General features: G+C 36.3%; 1 protein-coding gene across 2 annotated transcripts; it reads right to left on the reverse strand.

Annotated features, from left to right (window-relative positions):
• Positions 1 to 81: 81 nt before the first annotated feature.
• On the reverse strand, positions 82 to 18,802 carry LOC109094461 (CD276 antigen). 2 transcript variants are annotated; one of them, XM_042769455.1, is made up of 5 exons: positions 18,509 to 18,802; positions 15,232 to 15,307; positions 10,947 to 11,294; positions 10,263 to 10,538; positions 82 to 1,122 (listed from the first exon to the last, which is right to left on the reverse strand). In XM_042769455.1, exons 2-5 carry the CDS (start codon positions 15,296 to 15,298, stop codon positions 983 to 985), a joined length of 831 nt encoding a protein of 276 aa, XP_042625389.1. In that variant the 5' UTR covers positions 15,299 to 15,307; positions 18,509 to 18,802; the 3' UTR covers positions 82 to 982. The 2 variants fall into 2 exon arrangements, with proteins under 2 accessions (XP_042625389.1, XP_042625390.1); XM_042769456.1 differs by lacking the exon at positions 15,232 to 15,307 and having other exon boundaries at positions 18,509 to 18,789.
• Between the last annotated feature and the right edge of the window lie 7,242 nt (positions 18,803 to 26,044).

The raw sequence follows: 26,044 nt of genomic DNA on the forward strand, positions 1-26,044 counted from the left end.
TGTAATTTATTGATTGGTTTAATTTGGTTTTGAACTAAATTATAGTTTTAATAAGATCATTTACTAAATTCAAACTAATTTAATATCATTTTGTAATTTATTGATTGGTTTAATTTGGTTTTGGTCTAAATTCTAGTTTTTTTAAGATCATTTAAAATGCCTTAAAAAATAATATAAAAAAACATGAAACAAACTTTGTCAAACTAATTTTTTATACTAAAGTAAAATACATCTTGTTAATATTACTGCTACAATGAAAGTAAACTCCAGCAAGTCTGTGCATAGTAAAAATCTTCAATATCAGCAGGCATACAATGAGCATTTTGTTTTCAATATTCTTTCAGTGATATGCATATTTCATGAAAAAAAAAAACATTTGTATAGTCAATGTTTTAAAATATATCACTCTTCATAGAACTATCATTTTTAAAGCTGAAGTGTATCATTTCTGTGTTCGCAAACAGAATAAAGATTGATAGTACTTCCTTAAATTCATGCTAGTGTTGTTATGCTGGTTAGCATGATCATGCTATTAGATGTCATGCTGTTAGATGTCATCACTTTATGTTTCTAATAACATTGTTTTCCATAAACTGACATTCAAAAGAAGCCATGAATTTTGCAAATTATGATTTCTGTAAACCATTCTAATTTCATTATAGTATAGCATTCTCACTCTTACATTTTTATGAATGCTCTAAAAAACCTGAAATTTTTTTTTTTCTTTTTTTTTGGTTTCACTAAACATCTCAAGATAGTCGCTATAGTGAATTTGATGAATTTAGGACAGCTAAGTGAAACTAACACAACGTAATTGCTACAAAAAAAATCTACTTTTTAATTATTTCTTGTGTTTCTGTCCCAAATCAGCATTGCAAAAAGTCTAGTAGAGCAGCAGTATTCATTTAAATATGAGAATAAAAACGTAACAATAATATTGAAGGCACTATCTGAAGAGCAGTAGTAGTTACTTTCCAGCCATTCATGTGTATCCATTATGGACGGGAGGACATTTGCGCCTTTCATGACAGTATAACCATAACAGCAGACCCGTCGAGCACAGGAGGAAAACACAGAATACAGACAGAACCACAACTGAAGATCTGGAGCTCATGTTCCCATCTAAAATTAAAGACAGACAAGAGGAACATGTTACTGACAGGTGACTCCATACGTCTTCTGTAATGACATTTAAACAGGATATTCAATTGTGTTCAGTATTCTCAATGACAAATTATTTCTTTCTTTTGAATAATGTGAACTGATGAATCAAATTTTAAATTGACTTTAAATAGCATTTTATGTCTAATTTTATACTTTCATACACCACTGTTCAAATGTAATATTGTGAAATATTATTACAACTCGAAATAACTTTTCTATTTTAATCTATTTTAAAATGTAATTTATTTCTGTGATGCAAAGCTGAATTTTCAGCATCATTTCTCCAGTCTTCAGTGTCACATGCTCCTTCAGAAATCAATCTGATATGCTGCTCAAGAAACATTTCTGATTATTTTCAATGTTGTAAACAGTTGGGCTACTTAATATTTTTGTGGAATCCATTTTTCCAGGATTCTTTCATGAATAGTATGTTCAAAAGAACAATATAATATTTTAAACAAATCTTTTCTAACATTTTAAATGTTTTTACTGTCATTTTGATCAATTTAATGCATCCTTGCTGAACAATTATATACATCATATCCCAGTTCATTTTCTATTATGATCACAGATTATGAATCTACATCGAAATGTCTCAAATACATTAATGAGCAATTGAACATTTCAGAAAGTTTTGCATCATAAAACACTTTCAATGGAAGAAAGGAAGGAAGGAAATGATCAAAAATAATGTCAAAACATTTTTGCTGACAGATTCCGCGAAACATAAATAAATCAGGAAAAAGAAACAAAGCTGACGTTGTCGGTCTAAAAGTGTGTACAACAGTGAATCAGCTGCAGTGCTCCAACTCCTGATTCTCATTTGTTCAAGACTGACAAACGGGCTTTTGTGTTGTAGTCTTGCAGTGTCACCTTTCACAAAAAAAGTGGCTTTTATTTTTTAAATAATTTCCAGTTTGGGAACTAGGTTGATGCTTATTCAAAATTTTCCCAGAGAAAAAAATAATGTAATGTGAAACATCAACGAACCTGGTAGCTATCAGACAATGAAGGATTGATTCTGCTCTCAAGAACTCACACAACAAACACTGAGATTCAATGCACTGGTTGTTTGAGGTTACAAACCAAATACATGACAAGTAAATGACTGACATTGATTAAATGTCAATGTGATTTTCTTGCTTCAAGAAGCATCTCAGAACGTGCCAGAGAACATAAGCATCAGGGCTGGTTGATCTCAGCTCAAGTGCTTCTCATGAACGTAGATATTTTGAGACTTGTGTTAACTTTTCACTTTAGCTTTTGTTGCAATAAAAGGGAAAACAAACTATAAAATCCAAAGAAGTTCTGAAATAGAAAAGGGGTCAAGCCATAATGCAAGAACTAAATTCAGCACAGAGGAGAAAAATAAGCAGCAAATAAATCTGCACTCTTGAAATGCAGCCTGATACCAGCAAATCCCCCAGTTTCAGCAAGCCGTGGCCAAAACCAATGAGCTTTGTACTTCGTCACCACATCAACACACCTTAGTCCAATATGACTCCATCTGTGGGATTGGTGCAGACAGAGTAGCCTACTAAAAGATAATGAGATCTCCACCCACAGACAGGCACTGTTTGCTACGGATTATTCCAATCCAGACCTGAGTGTTGCTGTCATTAAAGAGGAGGTCTAATGCTACTCTGACTTACTTAGACTGTTAAAAAGTTGGATTCTGATGCTAAACATGGCCAAAGTTTCAAAACACGAGTTGGACGCATGATGGAGTAATTCTGTGCCAAATACACTCCTTCAGGGTTGATATAAGTTTCAGGAAAGTTTTTTTCGAGTATGGCCCATAAAGGGTGGAATTCCTTATATGGGGACTTTTCCAGGAAGAGTGTGTGCACACAGCAAACAGAATGAGAGCAGGAGCAGCATATCAATGTGCTTCATAGGGTTACTGGAGTCATTGTCAGAGCTGCATTCGAGAAGGATTTGTCATTTTGTTTTTAGACCACAAAATCAACAGTCACCAAAGAAGTGGGGTTTTGGTCGTGACAGAATGATGTCCTTATTTGTTAAGCTTCCCAAAGGACCCAGCGTTAGGGGAACAATGGATGCAGTTTGTTTCTCCCGGGCAACAAATGTTTTATAAACAAATTAAAATTTAAGTCAAAGTTTTTGTTTCTGTTTTATTCATGTCACACAACGGCATGCCTCGGCTGTTTTCAGAGAGAAGCGTAAAGCTGTATCTGTCTTTTATAAATCTGATAAAACTAAAGAATTTTAGGTGATATGAATGATGCAATATCACTCTATAGCCTCGAGATTAACATGAGATTAGCAGAAACTGTGTGTGTGTTATGTCCCCTTTAAAGCACAACGGGACAAACAAAGCACTTAAATTCAGAGTACTTTCGAATTCTAGGTGTCTTCAAATTTGAAATACGAATTTCATGTACGTTTTTCAATCAGATTGTTATCTGTAATGAAATTAAGGTTTTGGTGTTAAAATGCTTTTTTCTACAACCTCATATCATGAGCTGACAGCTTAATTCACTCTTTCCAAAATAATGCCATGTCTGCCACTGGTCGACCCACTGTGCTTTCTGTTTATTTGCGAACTGCTTTATGAGATCATTAAGATGTTTATTTACATTTTTCTGCTTGCAAGATCGATAAGATATTTACGGTTTTTTTTTTTTTTTGGGGGGGGGGGGGGGGGGGGGTTGCATAATGCTTGATAAGAATAAGATCTTTATGTTTTTCTCTGTACAGCTAGATAAGTTCGATCAAAGTTTTACGTTTTTTTTATATTGTTTGATACGATCTTTCAATTTTTTGTGTACTGCTTGATAAGATCTTCACTTTTTTTGTGTGTATTGCTCAATAAGATTGATAAGATCTTCAAATTTTTTGTGTAATGCTTAATAAGATTAATAAGATCTTTAAGGTTCTGTCGTGCGTCAAATCATCGATTCACGATTTATAGGTTTTCGATTCGATTCAAGAACGATTTTTGCAAATTCAGAACAATTCGATTTGATTCACAATTAAATTTGATTCGATTCGATTAATGATTCGATTCAGGATTATTTAAATGCTTTCCCTAAATTATTTAAAGTACCCCTATTATGCCATTTCCAATATTGCCTTTCATGCAGTCTGTAATGTAGCTGTATGTGAATGTAAACTACCTGCAAAGTTGTAAAGCTGAAAGTGCATGATAAATAAAGTTATTGTCTCCCAAAATAAAGAACTGACTGAACAGCTGAAACGAGTCATTAGTAAATCGAATCCCACTTTCTCAACGGCTATACTTCATGGGGTAACACATTTGCGTAATGCAAGCCTATGTTCTATGTTGGCTGGCCGTGAACAACTTGACCCCACCAAAACAAACACATCATTCTACTGACGACTGATTTCTCTAACCAATGGAAAAGTTCAACACAGGATTCACAAAATGCTTGCTGTTGAAAGATGGATCAGTATCCTGTTTATCTGGACCAGCTGCTCCACTGAATTAAAAAAAGTAAGTATGGTAAATAATAGATGTTTATATTTTCTATAGAGTGTTCAAAATACAGAACTATTGAAATAGGCGTATCGTTTCCAGCTATAGACAGGCTCGAGCGTATCCGCAAACTTATAATAAATAACCAAAACAGTCTTTTAAGGTTTTAATTTAGCACAGTGGCTAGATTAACAAATAACCAGAGGCCACCCGATCTAAATATTCCCTCACAGTTTAATAGTAATGACTTTATGAATTTCTTCACTGATAAAATAGATAACATCAGACATACAGTAACAAATGTAGATCCTACAGCGTCTATTACTTCTGCTTCATTCATCGCGCCCAAAGATAAACTGCACTTCTTTACAACTACAGGACAGGAAGAGCTAAATAATCACTGCTTATCACTGCATCTAAACCAACAACGTGCTTATTAGATCCTGTACAGCACAGAAACTGCACTTGTTAAAATTACAAAAGAGCTTGCTTCTTGCGTCAGACCAAGGCTACATTTCATTGCTAGATTTACTTGATCTTAGTGTTGCATTCGACATCCTTGGATAATGACATACTTATAGATTGCAAAACTATACAGGTATTCAAGGGCAGCCTTTAAGATGGTTTAGATCTTACCTGTCCGATCGCTACCACTTTGTTTATTTAAATGGAGAGTCATTCCAATTATCACCAATAAAGTATGGAGTGCCACAAGGATCTTTCCTAGGTCCTCTGCTATTTTCAGTATATATGTTGCCCCTCGGTAATATTATTCGAAAATACGGGATTAGTTTCCACTGTTATGCTGATGATACTGGTTAAAACCAAATGAAACTTTTAAGTTATCTAAGCTAACAGAGTGTGTTAAAAAATTTAAAGATTGGATGAGCAATAATTTTCTCCTCTTAAATTTGGATAAGACAGAGATATTATTTATTGGACCAAAAAACAGTACACAGAATCTCTTGGATTACAATTTGCAACTAGAAGGTTGAACTGTTACTTCCTCTACAGTCAAAAATCTGGGTGTTATATTAGACAGCAACTTGTCTTTTACAAATCATATTTCCCATGTTACAAAAACAGCATTCTTCCATCTTAGAAACATTGCCAAGCTACGAAACATGTTAGCTGTTTCTGATGCAGAAAAGCTAGTTCATGCATTCATGACCTCTAGACTGGACTATTGTAATGCACTGCTAGGTGGTTCATCTTCAATAAACAAGCTACAGGTAGTCCAAAATGCAGCGGCTAGAGTCCTGAGAGAGTTTGAGAGACTGAATCTTTGAACTGCTTCGAACAAATCATTTGAGAATCGCTGGAAAATGAGGTGATATTTAATGCATATTTTGAGAAAACAAAAGCGTTTTTTGACCTTGCATGCATGTAATCCTACTGTTTGAGACTTCCAAAACAATATCATGAATCATAAAAATGGCATAATAGGGGCACTTTAAATGCTTAGTCACGGGGCAAATTTCACAGCAGCCTTTATGGTTAGAGAACCATAGGTTAGAGAAAAAAAAACAACAACACACACAGCTTTCTGCAGCACCTTATGACAATAGATTAACACTTTGAATTAGGTACTCTGTCATCGATGACAGTAGCTCATTGAAAAGGATGGAAAATGCCCTTCATTTTGTTTGCACTAATAATTGCTGCTGCCTGCCAGCTGCAATCCCCAATAAAACTGTGTTTCATGTTTTTTTTTTCTATATGCTCATGGTATAGTATAGTATATATTTATTTAATGCCATGTCAGCAAAAAAAGCCAATTTTCATAGTAAAAACAATTTAAAAAATACAAGTATAACAGATACAATAAAAACAAGCAAACAAACAAACACAAGTTACATCACACAAGATTTTTTACATGAACGTGATAAAAATTCAAAAACTATTCCTGGCAAAATTTTACTAAACTCTTTAAGCGAGTTCACTTCATAAAAGAGTTTTCTCTGTACATGAAAAGCTGGACAGTTCAATAAAATATGTTTAACAGAAAGGGGAACCTTGCAAAACATACATACTCTATAGATTGCATGTCTGATGGAGTATTCTGACGACGACTTTCATACCTTTTATGGACCTTGACACTGTTATTATTAGTATATTATTAGTATTACTTGACAGTTATTTACTTGGCAGTCTATGGGACAGTCACAGGCCTCCCGATTTTCATCCAAAAATATCTTAAATTGTTTTCCGAAGATGAACAAAGCTTTTATGGGTTTGGAACCGCATGGGGTAGTGATTAATGACAAAATGTTCATTTTGGGGTGGAGTATCCCTTTAAGATTAGATTAGATTAAACTTTATTGTCATTGCACATGTAAGGTACAAGGCAAAGAAATGCAGTTAGGATCTAACCAGAAGTGCAATAAGCAGTAAGTACAGAATATACAAGGTCTACAATATGTTACAAATGTACAATAAATATACAGATAAGGCAGTATTATGGACATAATTACAGATTTTTAAATACTATCAGCATGATATACAGATAGGTGTACTATGAACATACAGGTCCTTCTCAAAAAATTAGCATATTGTGAAAAAGTTCATTATTTTCCATAATGTAATGATAAAAATTGAACTTTCATATATTTTAGATTCATTGCACACCAACTGAAATATTTCAGGTCTTTTATTGTTTTAATACTGATGATTTTGGCATACAGCTCATGAAAACCCAAAATTCCTATCTCAAAAAATTAGCATATCATGAAAAGGTTCTCTAAACGAGCTATTAACCCTAATCATCTGAATCAACTAATTAACTCTAAACACCTGCAAAAGATTCCTGAGGCTTTTAAAAACTCCCAGCCTGGTTCATTACTCAAAACCGCAATCATGGGTAAGACTACCGACCTGACTGCTGTCCAGAAGGCCATCATTGACACCCTCAAGCGAGAGGGTAAGACACAGAAAGAAATTTCTGAACGAATAGGCTGTTCCCAGAGTGCTGTATCAAGGCACCTCAGTGGGAAGTCTGTGGGAAGGAAAAAAGTGTGGCAAAAAACGCTGCACAACGAGAAGAGGTGACCGGACCCTGAGGAAGATTGTGGAGAAGGACCTATTCCAGACCTTGGGGGACCTGCGGAAGCAGTGGACTGAATCTGGAGTAGAAACATCCAGAGCCACCATGCACAGGCGTGTGCTGTTTGAACCAGAAACAGCGGCAGAAGCGCCTGACCTGGGCTACAGAGAAGCAGCACTGGACTGTTGCTCAGTGGTCCAAAGTACTTTTTTCGGATGAAAGCAAATTTTGCATGTCATTCGGAAATCAAGGTGCCAGAGTCTGGAGGAAGACTGGGGAGAAGGAAATGCCAAATGCCTGAAGTCCAGTGTCAAGTACCCACAGTCAGTGATGGTCTGGGGTGCCATGTCAGCTGCTGGTGTTGGTCCACTGTGTTTTATCAAGGGCAGGGTCAATGCAGCTAGCTATCAGGAGATTTTGGAGCACTTCATGCTTCCATCTGCTGAAAAGCTTTATGGAGATGAAGATTTCGTTTTTCAGCACGACCTGGCACCTGCTCACAGTGCCAAAACCACTGGTAAATGGTTTACTGACCATGGTATTACTGTGCTCAATTGGCCTGCCAACTCTCCTGACCTGAACCCCATAGAGAATCTGTGGGATATTGTGAAGAGAAAGTTGAGAGACGCAAGACCCAACACTCTGGATGAGCTTAAGGCCGCTATCGAAGCATCCTGGGCCTCCATAACACCTCAGCAGTGCCACAGGCTGATTGCCTCCATGCCACGCCGCATTGAAGCAGTCATTTCTGCAAAAGGATTCCCGACCAAGTATTGAGTGCATAACTGAACATAATTATTTGAAGGTTGACTTTTTTTTTGTATTAAAAACACTTTTCTTTTACTGGTCGAATGAAATATGCAAATTTTTTGAGGGTTTTCATGAGCTGTATGCCAAAATCATCAGTATTAAAACAATAAAAGACCTGAAATATTTCAGTTGGTGTGCAATGAATCTAAAATATATGAAAGTTTAATTTTTATCATTACATTATGGAAAATAATGAACTTTTTGAGAAGGACCTGTACTATACAGATGGATTATGTAAAAGTGTATGTACACTATAGGCAGAAACTATGAACATCATTTACACTGGTGAAATGGACAGTAAAGTGCATAGAAAATATTTCAGTGTGAAAATGGATAACTCAGTATTCTGGATAAACAGACAGTAGTGCAAGTAATAACAAGTTTACTGCTTTTTGCTTGTTTGTAAATAAATAAATAAATCAGATGTAGTGAAGAGGAGGGGTGAGGAGTCTGTGTGTGTGGTTTTGGGGTGGGGCGTTGGGGGGTGTCAGTGGGCAGAGTTCATTAAGGAGACAGCTGTGGGGAAAAAGCTGTTCCTGAATCTGCTGGTCCTTGTCCGGAGGCTCCTGAAGTGCCTTCCAGAGGGCAGGAGGTTAAACAGTCTGTGGTCAGGGTACGAGGAGTCCTTAAGAATGCTCTTCCCTGTAGGCAGTCTCATCGTTGTCTCTGATGAGGCCAATCAGCGTGGTGTCTTTTGCAAACTTAATGATGGAGTTTGATCCATGCACAGGCTTGCAGTCGTGGTTGTAAAGGGAGTAAAGGAATGGGATCAGCACACAGCCCTGTGGTACGCCGGTGTTGAGTGTGATGGTGGTGGAGCAGGTGTGGCCTGACCTAACATGCTGAGGCCTGTTGGTCAGAAAGTCCATGATCCAGTTGCAGAGGGAGGTGTTAAAGTCCAGGTCTCCAAGTTTTGTGGTCAGCTTGGAGGGAATGATGGTATTAAATGCTGAGCTGAAGTCAACAAACAACATCCATACATATGTGTCTCGAGGCACTTCATAATGAAGTGCTGGTAGTCATTTAAGCACATCGGGGAGGAGTGTTTCGGTATTGGCACAATGGATGTGGACTTAAAACATGTTGGCACAGTTGCTTTAAGTTCTTTGAGGGCGAGATCACTTCTCATTCAGTGTGAAAACTTCTTCATCTAATTTTCATAAAATAGAATGCTATAGTATTTAACTTTTCCTCTCCATCGGTGAATGATGTTCCTGAAAGAAAACGTGCCCGATTTCTGTTTGCTATAGCAACCAACGCTACTTTCATGCATCTGATTATAGATAAAGCTTGCGCTCTTATTTAAAGGTTGTTGTTAATGCTGTGGTTATTTTAGTTTCAGTTTCCTTCGTACATTCGGTTCATTAAAAACACATTTATCATTCAGTGGAACTATGCATAAGCTTTAGACACTTTAATTTTTGCTCCGTCCATGCAATAAATGCACAGCCTTCAACTGCTCAGGTAAGGCCGTCAGTGTGAATAAAAGCCATTGAAAAACTACAGAAAAGCAAAACTACTTAACTTCAGCATTACTGGCCACGAGTACTACAAAGAGATCACACATCAACTGCTCAAAATATGTCAGTGAGACAAACTGATCTTGTGACAGTCACAGGCGGTAAACAGTGGAGGAGCGTGAAGGAGAGATCTCCATTTATTCGTGCTTGTAGTAATTTAATGATTGTAACAGCAGTTGGGTAAACAAGTGAACACAATGAAATCTAATTAAATCATTGATGAAATACAATCAAATACATTCTTATCCCAGAAAGCAGTGCTTACCATAGCTGATGTTAACATGCCTCTGTAGCTTCTGATGCAGAGCAGGGTTTTTTAGAGTAAATGTGACACTGAACGCTGGACTCTGGGTTATGTAGCTGCTTTTTACGTAGAACAGTCCTCCGTCTGATGCAGGCGAAATCTCCAGATGGTCAGTGAGATTCTGACCTCCTGACCCCAGCCACATTACCTCTGGCCTCGGGTAGCCCTCCAACTCATACTGGACAGTCACACCGGTGGATTTGAGAAGGACGCTTAACATCGGCTCGGAATAGAAGGCTGAAGACATAAAACACACACAATGATTTACCAGATCATCTCTCACATCAAACTATTAGAAGTCAAAAGTAAACAACAGAATATTAATCCATATGACTTGGTATATGCATTTGTACAGAGTATAAGTAACTCAACTTTTGATTAATTTTTGGCAGGTTTATTACTAAAGTTAAAACTAAAAAAAAAAAAAAAGAAAAAGAAATTTAAAAAAGCAACATTTCTCTTTTTTATTTAGTCTAACAATGTACTAGAATAACTACAACTGAAATAAAAATGATAAAAATACAGACATTTAAAAAAATGAAAACTCAAACTATAATTAAAATGAAACAAACATATAAAAATATAAAATATAAAAAAACTACAATAGTATCTCAGTTGTACTATTCTAAAATACCACTGGCGTACCCGCGTAAACCAAACGCACCACTCTTCTGTCAGTTCCCTTGTTGTTGCTCACTATGCACAAGTAGTTTCCTGCATCCTTCAGTCCAAAACTGGCTATACTCAGGGATGCATTTCCTTTAGCAATGTCCTTGTGATTTAACTTTGTCCGGTTGACGTAATCAGAGCTTTGTCGTTCAAGCTGGTCTCTCTCGTAGTAGAAGCTGTGGACCACCTGAGCGTTTTCCTCCCGTTGCCATGTGATCACCACATTAGAGATGTCAGAGTCTGGTTCAAACTCACAGGGAAGAAGTGCCGTGGCTCCACGCACCACAAGAACAGGACTTGAGGGTACTGTGACGCTAAAGGAATCTGAAGAAAGGGAAAGATTATACTGAGAGGCTGTTTGGAGGAAGCACAAATTTGCATATTCAACAACACGTCCATGTACATAAACTCAGCAAAAAAATAAACATTTCTTTTTTGGGACACTGTACTAATTTTGTAATAATTTTGTAAAATCCAAATAAGCTTTACAGATCTTTAAGTGTTTTTCGTGCTTGTTCGATGAACCATAAACAATTATTGCACATGCACCTGTGGAAGAGTAATTAGGACACAGATGGAGGAAAATTAATATCACAGTTCCAATAACTTAGGACATTAAATAGAGCTTTCTACTGACTCTGAAAAACAACAGAAGAAAAATGCACAGTGTTCCTGATCACCTGTGTGAACAAATCCTGCTGCGAGGAAGCATGAGGACTGCAAATGTGGCCAGAGCGATAAACTGCAATGAACCTAGACAGTTTTACAGACAGACAGGAAGACAGCCAATCGTCCTTGTAACCTGTTCCCCCAGATGTGTTCTAGAACTTGCAAGTGCCTTGATAAAAGAGTGAAAGAACATCTCACAGCAAGACTTGCCTTATCTTTCTCATTCCATTAAGATGAGATGCACTGCAGTAGGGATGAAACGATCACCAGGTTGATAATTAACCATGATTAAAAAAGTCCTATCGTTTAGTGTTACCGTTTCATATTTGAATTATCATTAAAACAGTATTTGATTATTGAGATTTCAAAAACTTGCAGTACACACTGCTCAGAGTCGAGTAAAGTTAGTAACAGTCTCACGCAGGCACAGTGTAGGTTTGTTTCATGTGAAAAAATGTGCTGAGAGAAATTATCCGAATGAATGTATGAATAAATGAATTCTATGAATACATAAGGGGAAATGACTAGTGCATTTACATTTTTGGCCTGTTTGCCATTTGTGTTCAGACCAATGTGAAAATCAGACTAAATGTTTGTCGTAATTCTTAACCGGTAAATGGAAAACAAAGCTAATGTGCTTTCTAAAAAAATATCTCGAATAACAAGGTAGCCTATGTCGAACTGTTTATAAAGCAGATAAAATACCTTTAATTTAGCAGTTTGGCTCATCCTTTTCTTAAAAAAATGATTTAAAGGCTGAATTGTGAGGTTTATCATTTTATAAAACTCTTTCATCAAAACTTTATTTGAACATGTAATAGCCATGTTAGAAGATAACATGTTAGAAGTCCCTTAACCAATATTTTTTTCTTGTTTAAAATCTGACCATTTTTAATGTTATTTTGTTTATGCAAACAGAAAGTGCATAGGTCTGCTAAATTTAACTGTTGTTTGAGTATGACTACTTTTTGAACATTTCCAGCACATTTTAACATCATTTTGATATCCATGATCATTTTGTTCACTATAATTGTGATATGAAATTTTCATACCGTTTCATCTTTAACTGCTACATTTGATATTGACCCCCGCTTTGTTTAGGGACTCATTATTCCATTTCTGTTTGTCAAATGTATGTGAAATTTGTTCTGTTTGTTGAATATATATATATATATATATATATATATATATATATATATATATATATATATATATATATACACACACCCACACACAACACACATACACATAATTATACTGTGTGTGTGTATATATATATATGAACGGGCTTCTAGAACTATATGTTGGGAGTACGCCTGTACGAATTTGCAATAGAGCCATTGTCTGGATGTGGTATGTGGTTACTGGGTTTGTGATGATAGATGGTCTGAATGGCTTTTGCTTTTGGAGCTTGTTACTGCCACATGATTACACAAAAGAAAGGGTTGGCATGAAAACCTCTCTGAGGTTCCACAAAGGCAGTTACATATGTAAACTACAATAATCATTAAAAATAATGACAACTTCAAGGACAGCATGCAGCCCATAAGGCTTCCCAAAATTTTTAATGACTTTTGTAGTTGTTGATGAATGCATTGTGCATAAGGATTTTTTTTTTTTTTTTTTTTGAATAGGCAAAAAATATTTGATACAATATTAAATATTTTTTGCCTATTCAAAATTCAAGTCTTTTTCCTACCATGGGAATCCTGGCACTTTGATAAGAGTGAAGGACATGGTTTCTTCATAGGCGATTATCACTATAGAGACGCTATTGTTTTAGCCACACAGACTGTTGTTTGAACTTGATCAATCATCCTGGCTAAAAGTCACTTGCTAGCATATAAATCAGGAGATTTTAGTGTACTAAAGAAGCAGATTATTGCTAAAGTGAAAAAATAAAAGTGAAAAAAAAAATAGTTTATTTATGAAAAAGCACAAAAATATTAATTTAAATTTTATTTGAAATATATTTTCCTAAACATATTTTACTCTTGAAACTTTGGTAAAATCAAAGACATAAATCTAAAGGAGTTGTGTTCCAAATCTGAGGTTGATATCTCAAAAAAAATTGCTTTCAGTAAAATTATGTTTGGGCGCATTACCAAACGGAAATTCGTAAGTAAATGCCTGATTAAGTAAAAAAAAAATTATAAAAAAACAAAACGCTAAATCTTTCGGTCAAAAATGACGAAGAGCACCAGAGGGTTAAGTATACTTTACATATATATGTATATATAGCTATGTAATAAATGAGATAATGTACATCTAGCCGGTTGTTATTGCAAAATGAGACAAGACCACCCTGTTGGGGTTTATTCTGTGATCAAAACAAACTGGATGTACTTTATCTCCTACATAACTACTTAGCAGCCAGAACTGTCATAGTACATCCCTATTCTGGAGTATCTTTCAATCAGACATGGCTTATTTGTCTATGTTTGTCTGTTATTTGTGATAAAAAAAAAAATTATGTGTTTGTGACAGAATAAAAAACAAGTATTGTAAATGTTTGTACATGTTTGTACATATTGTATGTTTATCCTCTTATGTAACCAACCTTTTTTTCATTTTTATCACATCTCAGGGGGCTCTGGGCAGGAAACAAAGTCTACTGGGACTGTCCCCCTGCTTGTGATTTCAGGTTCAACAATCTAGTTTAAACCAAGTGGCAACCTTCCGGTTGACTAGCTGCTAGAGGCTGGATCCAAAAGAGAGTCAGTCCCATAGACTCTCCATGTTAAAATGCCCAACTTTATAGCAGAAAAAAAAAATGTTTACAGCCTAGTACAAAAAGTGGTTTTGGTCTATATAGCTAATTTTGCCCTTCATGACAACTGTGAGGGAGGTGATTTTTTTATTTTTTTATAACTCATCCATTTAAATTATGTTAAGCCTTAAATTTCTGCATAATTAAGGGCGTGGCCACTTGCTGGGATTGCCACTGCTGTCACAACTGTCGAGCTAGGTGGGCGTGGTTTTAGCAACCAGCTCCCGCCTCTTTACCCATTTTCAATCATCCGGGAGTGACGCGTGGTGATTCCCTGCTAAGATGGTGATGGCCGGCTCCGCCCACTTTGAGCTTCAAAAACGCTCTTCAGAAACCTACGGGTGACTTCACGCACACTACGTCCATGTTTTTATACAGTCTATAGTTTAAACAAACTTCAGGAATGCACAATTGTTACCAGTCCAGGGGTCTCATTTATAAATGTTGTGTACGTACAAATTGGGAATAGAAAATGCATACGCAATTTTCCAAGCACATATCCCTAAGGTTGTGGGTTAGAGTCTCAGGCCGGAAATACCACGACTGAGGTGCCCTTGAACAAGAACTGCTCCCCGGGCGCCGCAGCATAAATGGCTGCCCACTGCTCCGGGTGTGTGTTCACAGTGTGTGTGTTCACTGCTGTGTGTGTGCACTTTGGATGGGTTAAATGCAGAGCACCAATTCTGAGTATGGGTCACCATACTGTATGTCACGTGTCTTTTTTCCAACCAGAAAAAACTACCAGAAAAAGGACTCCATTCAAAGCACTTCCAGTAAGTGCACCAGACCTTATCACAGCTGTGAGGAAATAGTAGTGCTTACCTGTGCAAAACGAGCCACAACTATGTTTGAGTTGGCCTGGTTCCAATCTCCCTCCTTCTGGTTTCATACATATAGCCTTTTCCAAAAAAAAAAAAAAAAAATCCCATGTACATGCATTTTTTAGTTCCTAGGGAGTTAGTAAAGAACCCTTTCCACTATAAAGAACCTTTTGTGCAATTAAGAAGGTTTCAAAAAAAAAATAAAACATTTATTTTTAAGCATGTAGATGCGTAAAGCCCCTTCTACGAAGTGTATGGGATTTTTTACACCCCCTTTAATACTATTGTCTTCAATGAGCCACTTGACTGGTGTTATCTTTCCTGTCTGAAGGACATTCTGGTGTATCACTCTTTAGATATGGCCTAGATCCTTTGTAAGTCTTTTTTGTATTAGTATTTTTCCAAAATTTGATACTCTAGTCTAGAAATCCCTTCAAATACAATAGAATAATGCCTGCACCACTACTCAAACCTGACATGGAAAGTATGAAACCACTGTTATCTGGAGGCCAGTGTTTAACACATCCAAACAATCTCCAAATTCCTATCTACTGACAAACCTATCTAACGTTTCTACACTATCAGCTTGATGTTTGACAAACAACAAAATGGCAAAGAAAATCTAACAGGGATACAATAAAGGAGAATGTTCAATACACACATTCTATGAAACTGAATATTACACAGGCCCTTTAGACTTGGGCCAGTGAGCAACACCCTCAAAACATCACACCAAATGCCCAACAGCAGTAACAGCCTTATAAGGCAATGAAAACACTCAAAACCCATCAATAACTTCCTCTTTCTGATTCTGCTATATATACATACATACATTTTTAACTCACCATTTAAAAGAAACTGTACTTGTAAAAATTGAATGTTGTGATTTGTATGTCAGCTCTGGATGTAATAAGCATTTTAATGAAGTCAATTTACTCTTTATGACAAACTTATTTACACACACATTTGCCCTGCAATAACTACTGATTTTGTTGCTGTTCCGTACACACAACGTCAAACGTCATTTCATGGAAAACTGTAATTTCTGAGAATCCTTGTTTATCTGTCTGCATGTTCAAGACTTCCCTTGTGTATGGTTGCCACACCTGCACAGCAAGACATCCTTTATTATAAGCCCTATAATAAGCGATCTAATTACCACTGCTGAAGATAATGAGGGCCAACTGGGTTTGGCATTCATTTAATTAGGTTTTTGATTAAAGGTGCTCTGGAAAATTCTTGGTCCTTTCATAATGCTTTTGTGATGTTTTAAAGGGATAGTTTATCCAAAATGAAAATTATGCCATCATTTACAGACACTCATGTTGTTGCATGACTTTATTTCTTTTGCAGAACTCCAAAGAAGACACACTGAAGTTGTGGTTCAAACAAATCACTGATTTCCATTGTATGGATCAAAAAAAAAACCTTTTCAAAAGTATCTTCTTTTGTGTTCCACAGGGAAAAAAAAGCTCATACAGTTTTTGAATGACATGAGTGTGAGTAAATGATAACAGTATCATTTTTGGGCAGACTATCCCTTTAACTAACGTGTATCCCATCCCGGAGCCAATCACCCACCCACAGTCTCTTGGCTGACAGTTTTCTTCAACTCAGTAGCCTCTAATTTTCTCTAAGTCAAACATATATATTTAATTCAAAATCATATTCAAACCAAAAAATTAAACATATAAAAAATTAAACAAAACAATTAAAAAAACTAAATTAAAAAAAATAGAAACAAAAATAGCATTTCTAAAAGATGATTTCCTTTCCTATTCTTAACTGGATGGGAATATGTGAAATGCTGTTCACTCAGTACACTTGTGTATTTTTCCAGCTGCCTGTGACTATTGAAGAGATATATATATATTTATATAAAGCAATAAGTTTATCAAACCAAGTGCAAATTATTAGAACAACATTAGAAAGCTGTCTGGACTCAAATACTCGCCTGACCTTCTTTTGTTACCAGACATGAATTCAAGGAGGATTGGTGATAGCAGAAAAAAAGGGACATTAAAACAACATGCCACGCATCTGAACACTTGACTCAAAGCCAAATATCTAACATACTTGGCAAAAGTTACTTCTACATGCAATGTTAGAATTTCACTTTGTATCTTTTTTTCTTTCCACTTCCAGACGGTTTGTGAAAGAGTTCACTCAGAAGCCAAAAGTTAAACGTTTTGTACTTACTTAACCTCATGAGAAAATGATAACAGAAATTGCATTTTATCACTTCTTGCATAAGTGAAAACAGTGACCTTCTGTCCCATCTAAGTACAAAGCAGGGTCTGTGCAGCCCCCAGCACAGAAAAACGTGTACGACACATTGGTCAGACACACAATGCCCTCTGAATAACAAAACATCCATCAATGTCTGGTATAACCAATACAGGTTTCATTATACATTTATCTAAACAGTTACATTTTTCCCCTATGTTTTTCTTTTTTTATATATTAGTGTTATATTACATCCTTATTCCTATGTATGTCTGCTCTACGTTTGTACTTTCTTCTACACTGGAAGGAAGCTCCTGTCTCAAGTCAAATTCCTCGTGTGTGTAAACATAGCTACTTGGTAATAAAGCTCTTCTGATTCTGATTCTGATTCTGATGAAATGGCTGCATAGCCTATTTTGTTTCTCCTACAGTTGAGAGATAAGATGAAATGTTTCACAACTTTATCCAAAATAGCGACTTTCCAAAAATAAGTTTACACTTTGAAATCTGAGATGATCCACAAATGCAGATATTCAAAACGAAATACTTCCAACAGGTTCAAATGTATATAAAACTTGAAATATTTATAAATGTATCATTAAAAGAAACATTACGACTATTTCCTTAAAACATTAATAATGGATTCCAAAAATGCAGCTCTTTTCTACGCTTTTTAAGATGCCTGTCCACTTTTTGTCAGAATCGATGAAAACAGTGTAAACAAGTGAATCAGACTTTATATGGAAGCTCATTTTTCCAGATTCCACCTGTTATGAGCTCACCCTTTTCTGTCCGTTTTGACCCATACCGAGTGACTCACAAGAAAAAAGTGAGAAATTGCTTGTTATACCCAAGTTCCCTGATAAACTTTCCTTTGATTAGACAAGTACACACACGTTCACCCCGCTGAGAGAGAAATGGATGCAGAACGCAGAAAATGTTAAAAGCAAACACTATTTCCAAAGAATCAAATCAAAGATTTAAGTGATCAAGTTTAGTCTTGCATACAGAAATACTAAGTTACACAGCGCCAATCAAATCTTTGTACCGACCTGCACGACGCAGTAAGATCCACAGCCAAAGAAAACGACACAGCATAGTTTCTGATGAGGATTCTACACCTTAGAAACCGCTCTGGTTTAATGGTGATGACACAACTGCAAGTCTTTTTACCCAGAACTAGAAGAAGGGGCGGGATCTCTACAACAGAGTTGGTATATTGCGTTAAGTTGAATTAATCTTGCATAAAATTTAAGCACGAGAGAATATATAAAATATGCTATATTTGGGACCCAGGCATAGACTTTTGTTCCCTGCTGAGGACATATTTTGGTGATTTTATCTACATGCCACAGCTTGTCCTGTTCAGAGCTCATTAAGGGCTTTTCAGAGATCATGTTTGGAGGTTTGCCTGGGCTGGACTGGTAATCGGACATGCCTGGCATTTCCCCGACGCACTTTTTTTTTTTTATTATTATTATACACGGGCAACATTGGGGGGAGTGTATACACTCACTAAACAAAGAGCACTCTTTGCAAGCTTTCTAGTCTTTAATACGTTTAAAATGCACAACTTTGTTTTTCGGCCACACACACGATGCAAAGTTTCAGGAATGACGTCTGCATATTTATCCGGGATTTACTCTCAAAGTAGCAGGGATTTACACAGTGATAACCATAGCAGTAGACAGGACAAAATATGTGAAAATGTGCATTAAGACTAGAGCATCCTCACTAATGGATGCAGAAGCACCCTCAGTGATTATTTATGGATTCAACCGGGTTGATACGCTTTTATTGCAAAACTATATACACAAACAACAAAATACAAATGCACTAAATAAAATAACTAAATAATTGCATATTTACAATTTAAGCACTTAACTTAAATAAGAGGGGGGGGGGGGGCGGTGCCACCACGTAGACACGCCCCTGTCTGTAGGCGTATTGACAGCGTAAACCATGCGCTTTAGACCGAGCGTATTTTATTTTGCTCCGTACCCAAAGACAAAAAATAATAAAAAAAAAAAAAAAAAATTACTAAAAAAAAAATGAATAAAAAAAAAAAAAAAAAAAAAAATTACTTTGCTCCGCCTGTATAAAGATGGCTTGATCCCAACTTCTTCCTGGTCGGTTTTTCCCATGTTTTCACAGCAGCATTATCAAGGACAGGCTTGCTCTGCGGTGAGTGATGAGGGTCAAAGAGCAAGGCAGGAGGAGAAGAAGAAGAAGAGAGTAGTTGAATCTGTTTAGTGCTTGATAGAGACTCGCAGTGGAGGCAGGCATCTAACATTTCCTAATACGTGCGCGCGCCATGAGTGTAGAATAGGAAAACTATTTTTAATAAAATGTAAATTCATCCCCCACGATTTTTTTGGCCAAGTCAAGTGTGTTCGTAGAGGTTTCCATGTGCCAATGCAAATAAATCTAGATTTATATTTAAAAAAAGAGACAATATTGTCTGGACCTGACGTTTTATTCTTATCCAAAACAACTAGATGCAATGATATATCTACACTAAGTTACCAGTTCAAACATTTTTGAACAGTAAGATTTTTAATGTTTATAGAATTCTCTTCTGCTCACCAACACCAAACCTACATTAACCCAATCACAACTAAAGCAAAAACATAAATAAATATTAATACTATACAAATAAAAAAAAACTGCTTTCTATTTTAATATATTTTAAAATGTAATGTATTCCTGAGATCAAAGCTGAATTTTCAGCATCATTACTCCAGTCTTCAGTGTCACACGATCCTTCAGAAATCATCTAATATTCTGATTTGCTGCTCAAGAAACATTTCTGATTATTATTATCATCATCATCATCAGTATTTAAAACAGAGTAAATTTTTTTTCAGGAATTTTTGATGAATAAAAAGATCCAAAGATCAGTATTTTTCTGAAATAAAAAGTTTTTGTAAAATTATACGCTGCACCATTCAGTGTGTATATATATATATATACATATATATACATATATATATATATACATATATATACATATATATATACATATATATATATACATATATATACATATATATACATATATATATATATACACATATATATATATATATATAATTAAACAAAAATTGGGTTGGGGTGAAAAAAAAGATAGAAAAGTGAAAGTCGTGACATTTGTCAAGTATGGTAACCCATACTCGAAATTGGTGCTCTGCATTTAACCCATCCAAATGCACACACACAGCAGTGAGAAGTGAACACACCGTGAACACACAACCGGAGCAGTGGGCAGCTATATCCAGCGCCCGGGTAACAACTGGGGGTTCAGTGCCTTGCTCAAGGGCACTTCAGCCATGAGTATTGAGGGTGGAAGAGAGCACTGTTCATTCACTCCCTCCCTCCTACAACTGCTGCCAGCACTCAAACCTGCAACCTTCTGGTTACAAGTCCAAATCTCTAACCATTAGGCCACAGCTGCCCCCAGTGAAATGAATACTTTATCAAGGATGCTTTAAATTGATCAAATATTATGACAAAGACATTTATAATGTTGCAAATATTTCTGTTTCAGATAAATTCTTCTCCTCAAAACTCTATACACAAAAAACCAAAAAAATCTACTAAACAATAGTGGTCCGCCTCCACCAAAAAAAAACCTCCTACTAAAAAACACGTAATTTTTATTTTTCAGGAAACCAGGACAAACAGCATGCTTATCAGGCATTTTGGAAAAACACAAGGAGTCGATTCATAGTGTTCACGTGGCGTCACAAGGAACGACCACATGGAGGGCAAAACAAGGCTTTCCTCCACTGACCACCAGTTATTTTTATGAGGTTTGCATTAAGTAGTCTAGTAATGTAGTAAAACAGTGATATTTAAAGACCAAATTTAGTATACACTTATTGATGATGCATACTTTGTACAGGCAAGAAAATGAACCCAGAATATAAACACAATGCGCAAACTTTAATATTAAATGTTTTCCCATAGAAAACCATTATAAGGAAGACGCTTAACCATTTAGCACACTGCTTTCATATTCCGGGCTCATTTGCTTGCCTGTATAAAGCATGCATCATCAGTAAGGGCATGTACCTGAATTTTATCTTTTATTAACATTGTTTTAAAGGCACTTTAAGTGTTTCCTCATTAACCTCCTAACTGTCACCCGTCCCCTCTGTGGGACGGCTAAGTTTACATCACTACATTACAATTAAATCCTAATCTAATCATGAGAAACTATATGTTTTTTGTTAAAAATGATGTAGGAAAAGTAATAGATTAAATTATGACAAGAGTGCACCTCAAAAATCTACATCATGACAGGAGTTCTGACCTTTGTCAAAAAAAAAAAAAAGTCTTCTTCTTTGCCTTTTTCTCACACTTTAAAAATCTTCTCTCTTAGAAAATTACATATCAATTGAAAACTTATAATCTCAAAATTCATCCTTTGAAACCCATTTTTAAAATCAGACACTGCATTACCATGAAAATGGTACATCAATATCATGTTACAAAATGTTTTCATTCATGAATTATTAAATTTAAGTTTGGATCATGCACTTTCAAGTCTATGTTCAAAAATGTGAGTGACAGTTAAGGGCTATTTTTAGCTGTACAAAACAGCTGCTTTTGCTGCTTGATATTGCAAATAGGTGTGTCTTACCTCATTATTTTATTGTATCTTAGTTGTGAATGCTGGTTTTTAGTGCAAACAGTTTTACTGTTTGCTGCACAAATTTGGGAGCGTCTTCTGGTTCAAGGCAAACAAGTGGGAGGTGACAGACTGCATTCCATTCTGAAGGGTTCATCCCAGGATTTTCACTCAGGATTGAGAGCTTCGAAGGGATGAAGGGTGTAGGAGTAAAAAAATTAGTGTTTAAATCATAAAATAAAAAATATACCTTCGTATTAAATTTAATTAAACATGTATACCCCCAATCGTCTTTTACGTTAAATATAATCTATGTTTGTGTATGTAATGTAATGCAATATGTATTTGTAATGTATATTGTTTCTATGTATTTGAAACATTTGAATAGACTGATAAAGGTGGCTGTAAAGTATTTTTGTTGAAGTACAATATCGTTTTGACCAACCATAATAATGTACCAAATCTAACGCGTATAAATATTACAGTGGTATAGAAAAATGCTATGCATACATTTATCGGTAAAGTCAAACTCTGAGATGCCAAACACCTTCCCTGTGCAAAGGATCATGGGGGCCTGAAGTGTCCGTCAGTTGTACCCTTCGAGATCCTTCATTCCGAAGGGCCCTTGGCCAGTTTTGAACACTTTGGTTTGGAGTGACCCTTCAGTATGGCAGCCATGATTGTTTTCACTCCGAAGTGCACTTTAGAAGGTGATATATCCCGTTTGGAATGCACTGACTCATTCATTCAACAGTTGACAGTTAGTTGTTCAAGATTTAGTGATTCAAACTTCCTAATGATGTGGGAACACAACTTCAACCAACTGAAACCAAAAGGGTGAAATAACAGTACCTTTACCCTCCGCTAAACTGAAATGTTTACTGTGTCATTCATGTTCTGCATATGTTGCTTCACAGTAGCCTTCACTTAAAATCTTTAGTCTAAGATTGTTGGATGGTAAAATTAGAACACAAAAGTACTAGAGATGCACCGAAATGAAAATTCTGGATGCACTTGGCTGAAAACCCCCAGAAACAGGTGGGTGGCTCAATTTTCCTATGAAATATGAGATTCTTATGAAAATGTTGCCAAGTTATTCCCTTTCTTGTTTCATTCTGGTTTTCCCCAAATACACTTTAATATGCAAATTAGACACAATGTATAGATACATTTTATAGAATGGAAATACCAATTTATGTACATTTTAAGCACTTACAGGTGCTGGTCATATAATTAGAATATCATCAAAAACTTGATTTATTTCACTAATTCCATTTAAAAAGTGAAACTTGTATATTATATTCATTCATTACACACAGACTGATATATTTCAAATGTTTATTTCTTTTAATTTTGATGATTATAACTGACAACTAAGGAAAATCCCAAATTCAGTATCTCAGAAAATTAGAATATTACCAATAAGACCAATACAAAGAAAGGATTTTTAGAAATCTTGGCCAACTGAAAAGTATGAACATGAAAAGTATGAGCATGTACAGCACTCAATATTTAGTTGGGGCTCCTTTTGCCTGAATTACTGCACCAATGCGGTGAGCATGGAGTCGATCACTCTGTGGCACTGCTCAGGTGTTATGAGAGCCCAGGTTGCTCTGATAGTGGCCTTCAGCCCACCCACAATCATCCCACTCCCATATCAAATCACACTCTTCCCAAACTGTCTGTTATTTTCTATGGGGTTAAGGTCAGGCTAGTTTGCTGGCCAATTAAGAACAGGGATACCATGGTCCTTAAACCAGGTACTGGAAGCTTTGGCACTGTGTGCAGGTGCCAAGTCCTGTTGGAAAATGAAATCTGCATCTCCATAAAGTTGGTCAGCAGCAGGAAGCATGAAGTGCTCTAAAACTTCCTGGTATACGGCTGCGTTGACCTTGGACCTCAGAAAACACAGTGGACCAGCACCAGCAGATGACATGGCACCCCAAAACCATCACTGACTGTGGAAACTTTACACTGGACCTCAAGCAACGTGGATTGTGTGCCTCTCCTCTCTTCCTCCTGACTCTGGGACCCTGATTTCCAAAGGAAATGCAAAATTTACTTTCATCAGAGAACATAACATTGGACCACTCAGCAGCAGTCCAGTCCTTTTTGTCTTTTGTCTGTTGTTCAAGAGTGGCTTGACACAAGGAATGTGACAGCTGAAACCCATGTCTTGCATACGTCTGTGCGTAGTGGTTCTTGAAGTCCACTGCAGTTCACTCTTTGTGAATCTCCCCCACATTTTTTAATGAGTTTTGTTTCACAATCCTCTCCAGGGTGCCTATTGCTTGAACTCTCCAGGGTCCCTATTGCTTGTACACTTTTTTTCTACCATGTCTTTTCCTTCCCTTCGCCTCTCTATTAATGTGCTTGGACACAGAGCTCTGTGAACAGCCAGCCTCTTTTTCAATGACCTTTTGTGTCTTGCCTTCCTTGTGCAAGGTGTCAATGGTCGTCTTTTGGACAACTGTCAAGTCAGCAGTCTCCCCCATGATTGTGTAGCCTACAGAACTAGACTGAGAGACCATTTAAAAGCCTTTGCAGGTGTTTTTTGAGTTAATTAGCTGATTAGAGTGTGGCACCAGATGTCTTCAATATTGAACCTTTTCACAATATTCTAATTTTCTGAGATACTGCATTTGGGATTTTCCTTAGTTGTCAGTTACAGTCATCAAAATTAAAAGAAATAAACATTTGAAATATATCAGTCTGTGTGTAATGGATGAATATAATATACATGTTTCACTTTTTGAATGGAATTAGTGAAATAAATCAACTTTTTGATGATATTCTAATTATATGACCAGCACCTGTATTCCTTAAAGGAACACACTCCACTTTTTTTTGAAAATAGGCTCATTTTCCAATCCCCCTAGAGTTAAACAGTTGAGTTTTACAGTTTTCGAATCCATTCAGCCAATCTCCGGGTCTGGCGGTAGCACTTTTAGCTTAGCTTAGCATAGATCATTGAATCTGATTAGACCTTTAGCATCTCGCTCAAAAATGACCAAAGAGTTTCTGTATTTTTCCTATTTAAAACTTGACTCTTCTGTAGTTACATCGTGTACTAAGACCGACGAAAAATGAAAAGTTGCGATTTTCTAGGCCAATATGGCTAGGAACTATACTCTCATTCCGGCGTAATAATCAAGGAACTTTTTCTGCCGTACCATGGGTGCAGCAGGCGCAATGATATTACGCAGCACCTGAAAATAGGCTTATTGGAAGTTACCTGGCTGGGACTATTTTCAGGCGCTGCGTAATATCATGAATAACACTGTTAAAATACATAATGTAGCTAATACAAAATAAACAATTTTCATTATTACAAATGCCTGCAAAGAGCACCAAATGCCTGATAAGTGCTGTTGTTACACTTACAGGACAATCAAATCCTTGTTTAATATTGACCAGACATGTAATTCTAATATCCACTTAATTTTAGATTTTTGGTCACCTAATAGCGATAGGAATGCTACAGCCTCTTTATTTATTTTCAACAAAAACATGTAGACATCAAAACCCATACCAAAATTAAGCATGGTTTTATTATAGTAAAACTGCTTAATTTTATTTTGTGTGATTTCTGAATGCTTGAGACTAAAAAATCAATCAGGCAACAGTATTAATAAAATCATAACCATAGGTAACGGTCTAAAGCTAAAATTGTAATTTATTAATAATAAAGTGAAAGTGATGTGACATACAGCCAAGTATGGTGACCCATACTCGGAATTCGTGCTCTGCTTTTTTAAACCCATCCAAAGTGCACACACACAGCAGTGAACACACACACACACACACACCGTGAACACACACCCGGAGCAGTGGGCAGCCATTTATGTTGCGGCGCCCAGGGAGCAGTTGAGGGTTCGGTGCCTTGCTCAAGGGCACCTCAGTCGAGGTATTGAAGGTGGAGAGAGTGCTGTACACCTACAATTCCTGCCGGCCC

The sequence above is a fragment of the Cyprinus carpio genome, chromosome A13 (assembly GCF_018340385.1).
Source record: "Cyprinus carpio isolate SPL01 chromosome A13, ASM1834038v1, whole genome shotgun sequence".
NCBI classification, from domain to species: Eukaryota; Metazoa; Chordata; class Actinopteri; order Cypriniformes; family Cyprinidae; genus Cyprinus; species Cyprinus carpio.

Excerpts from the sequence above, each read along its gene's own strand:
- LOC109094461 (XM_042769455.1), bottom strand. The coding sequence starts at position 15,298 with ATGAAACCAGAAGGAGGGAGATTGGAACCAGGCCAACTCAAACATAGT. Across the intron at positions 11,295-15,231 it reads TTGTGGCTCGTTTTGCACAG|ATTCCTTTAGCGTCACAGTA; the intron begins GTAAGCACTACT and ends CCCTTTCTTCAG. Across the intron at positions 10,539-10,946 it reads GGTGCGTTTGGTTTACGCGG|CCTTCTATTCCGAGCCGATG; the intron begins GTACGCCAGTGG and ends TTATGTCTTCAG.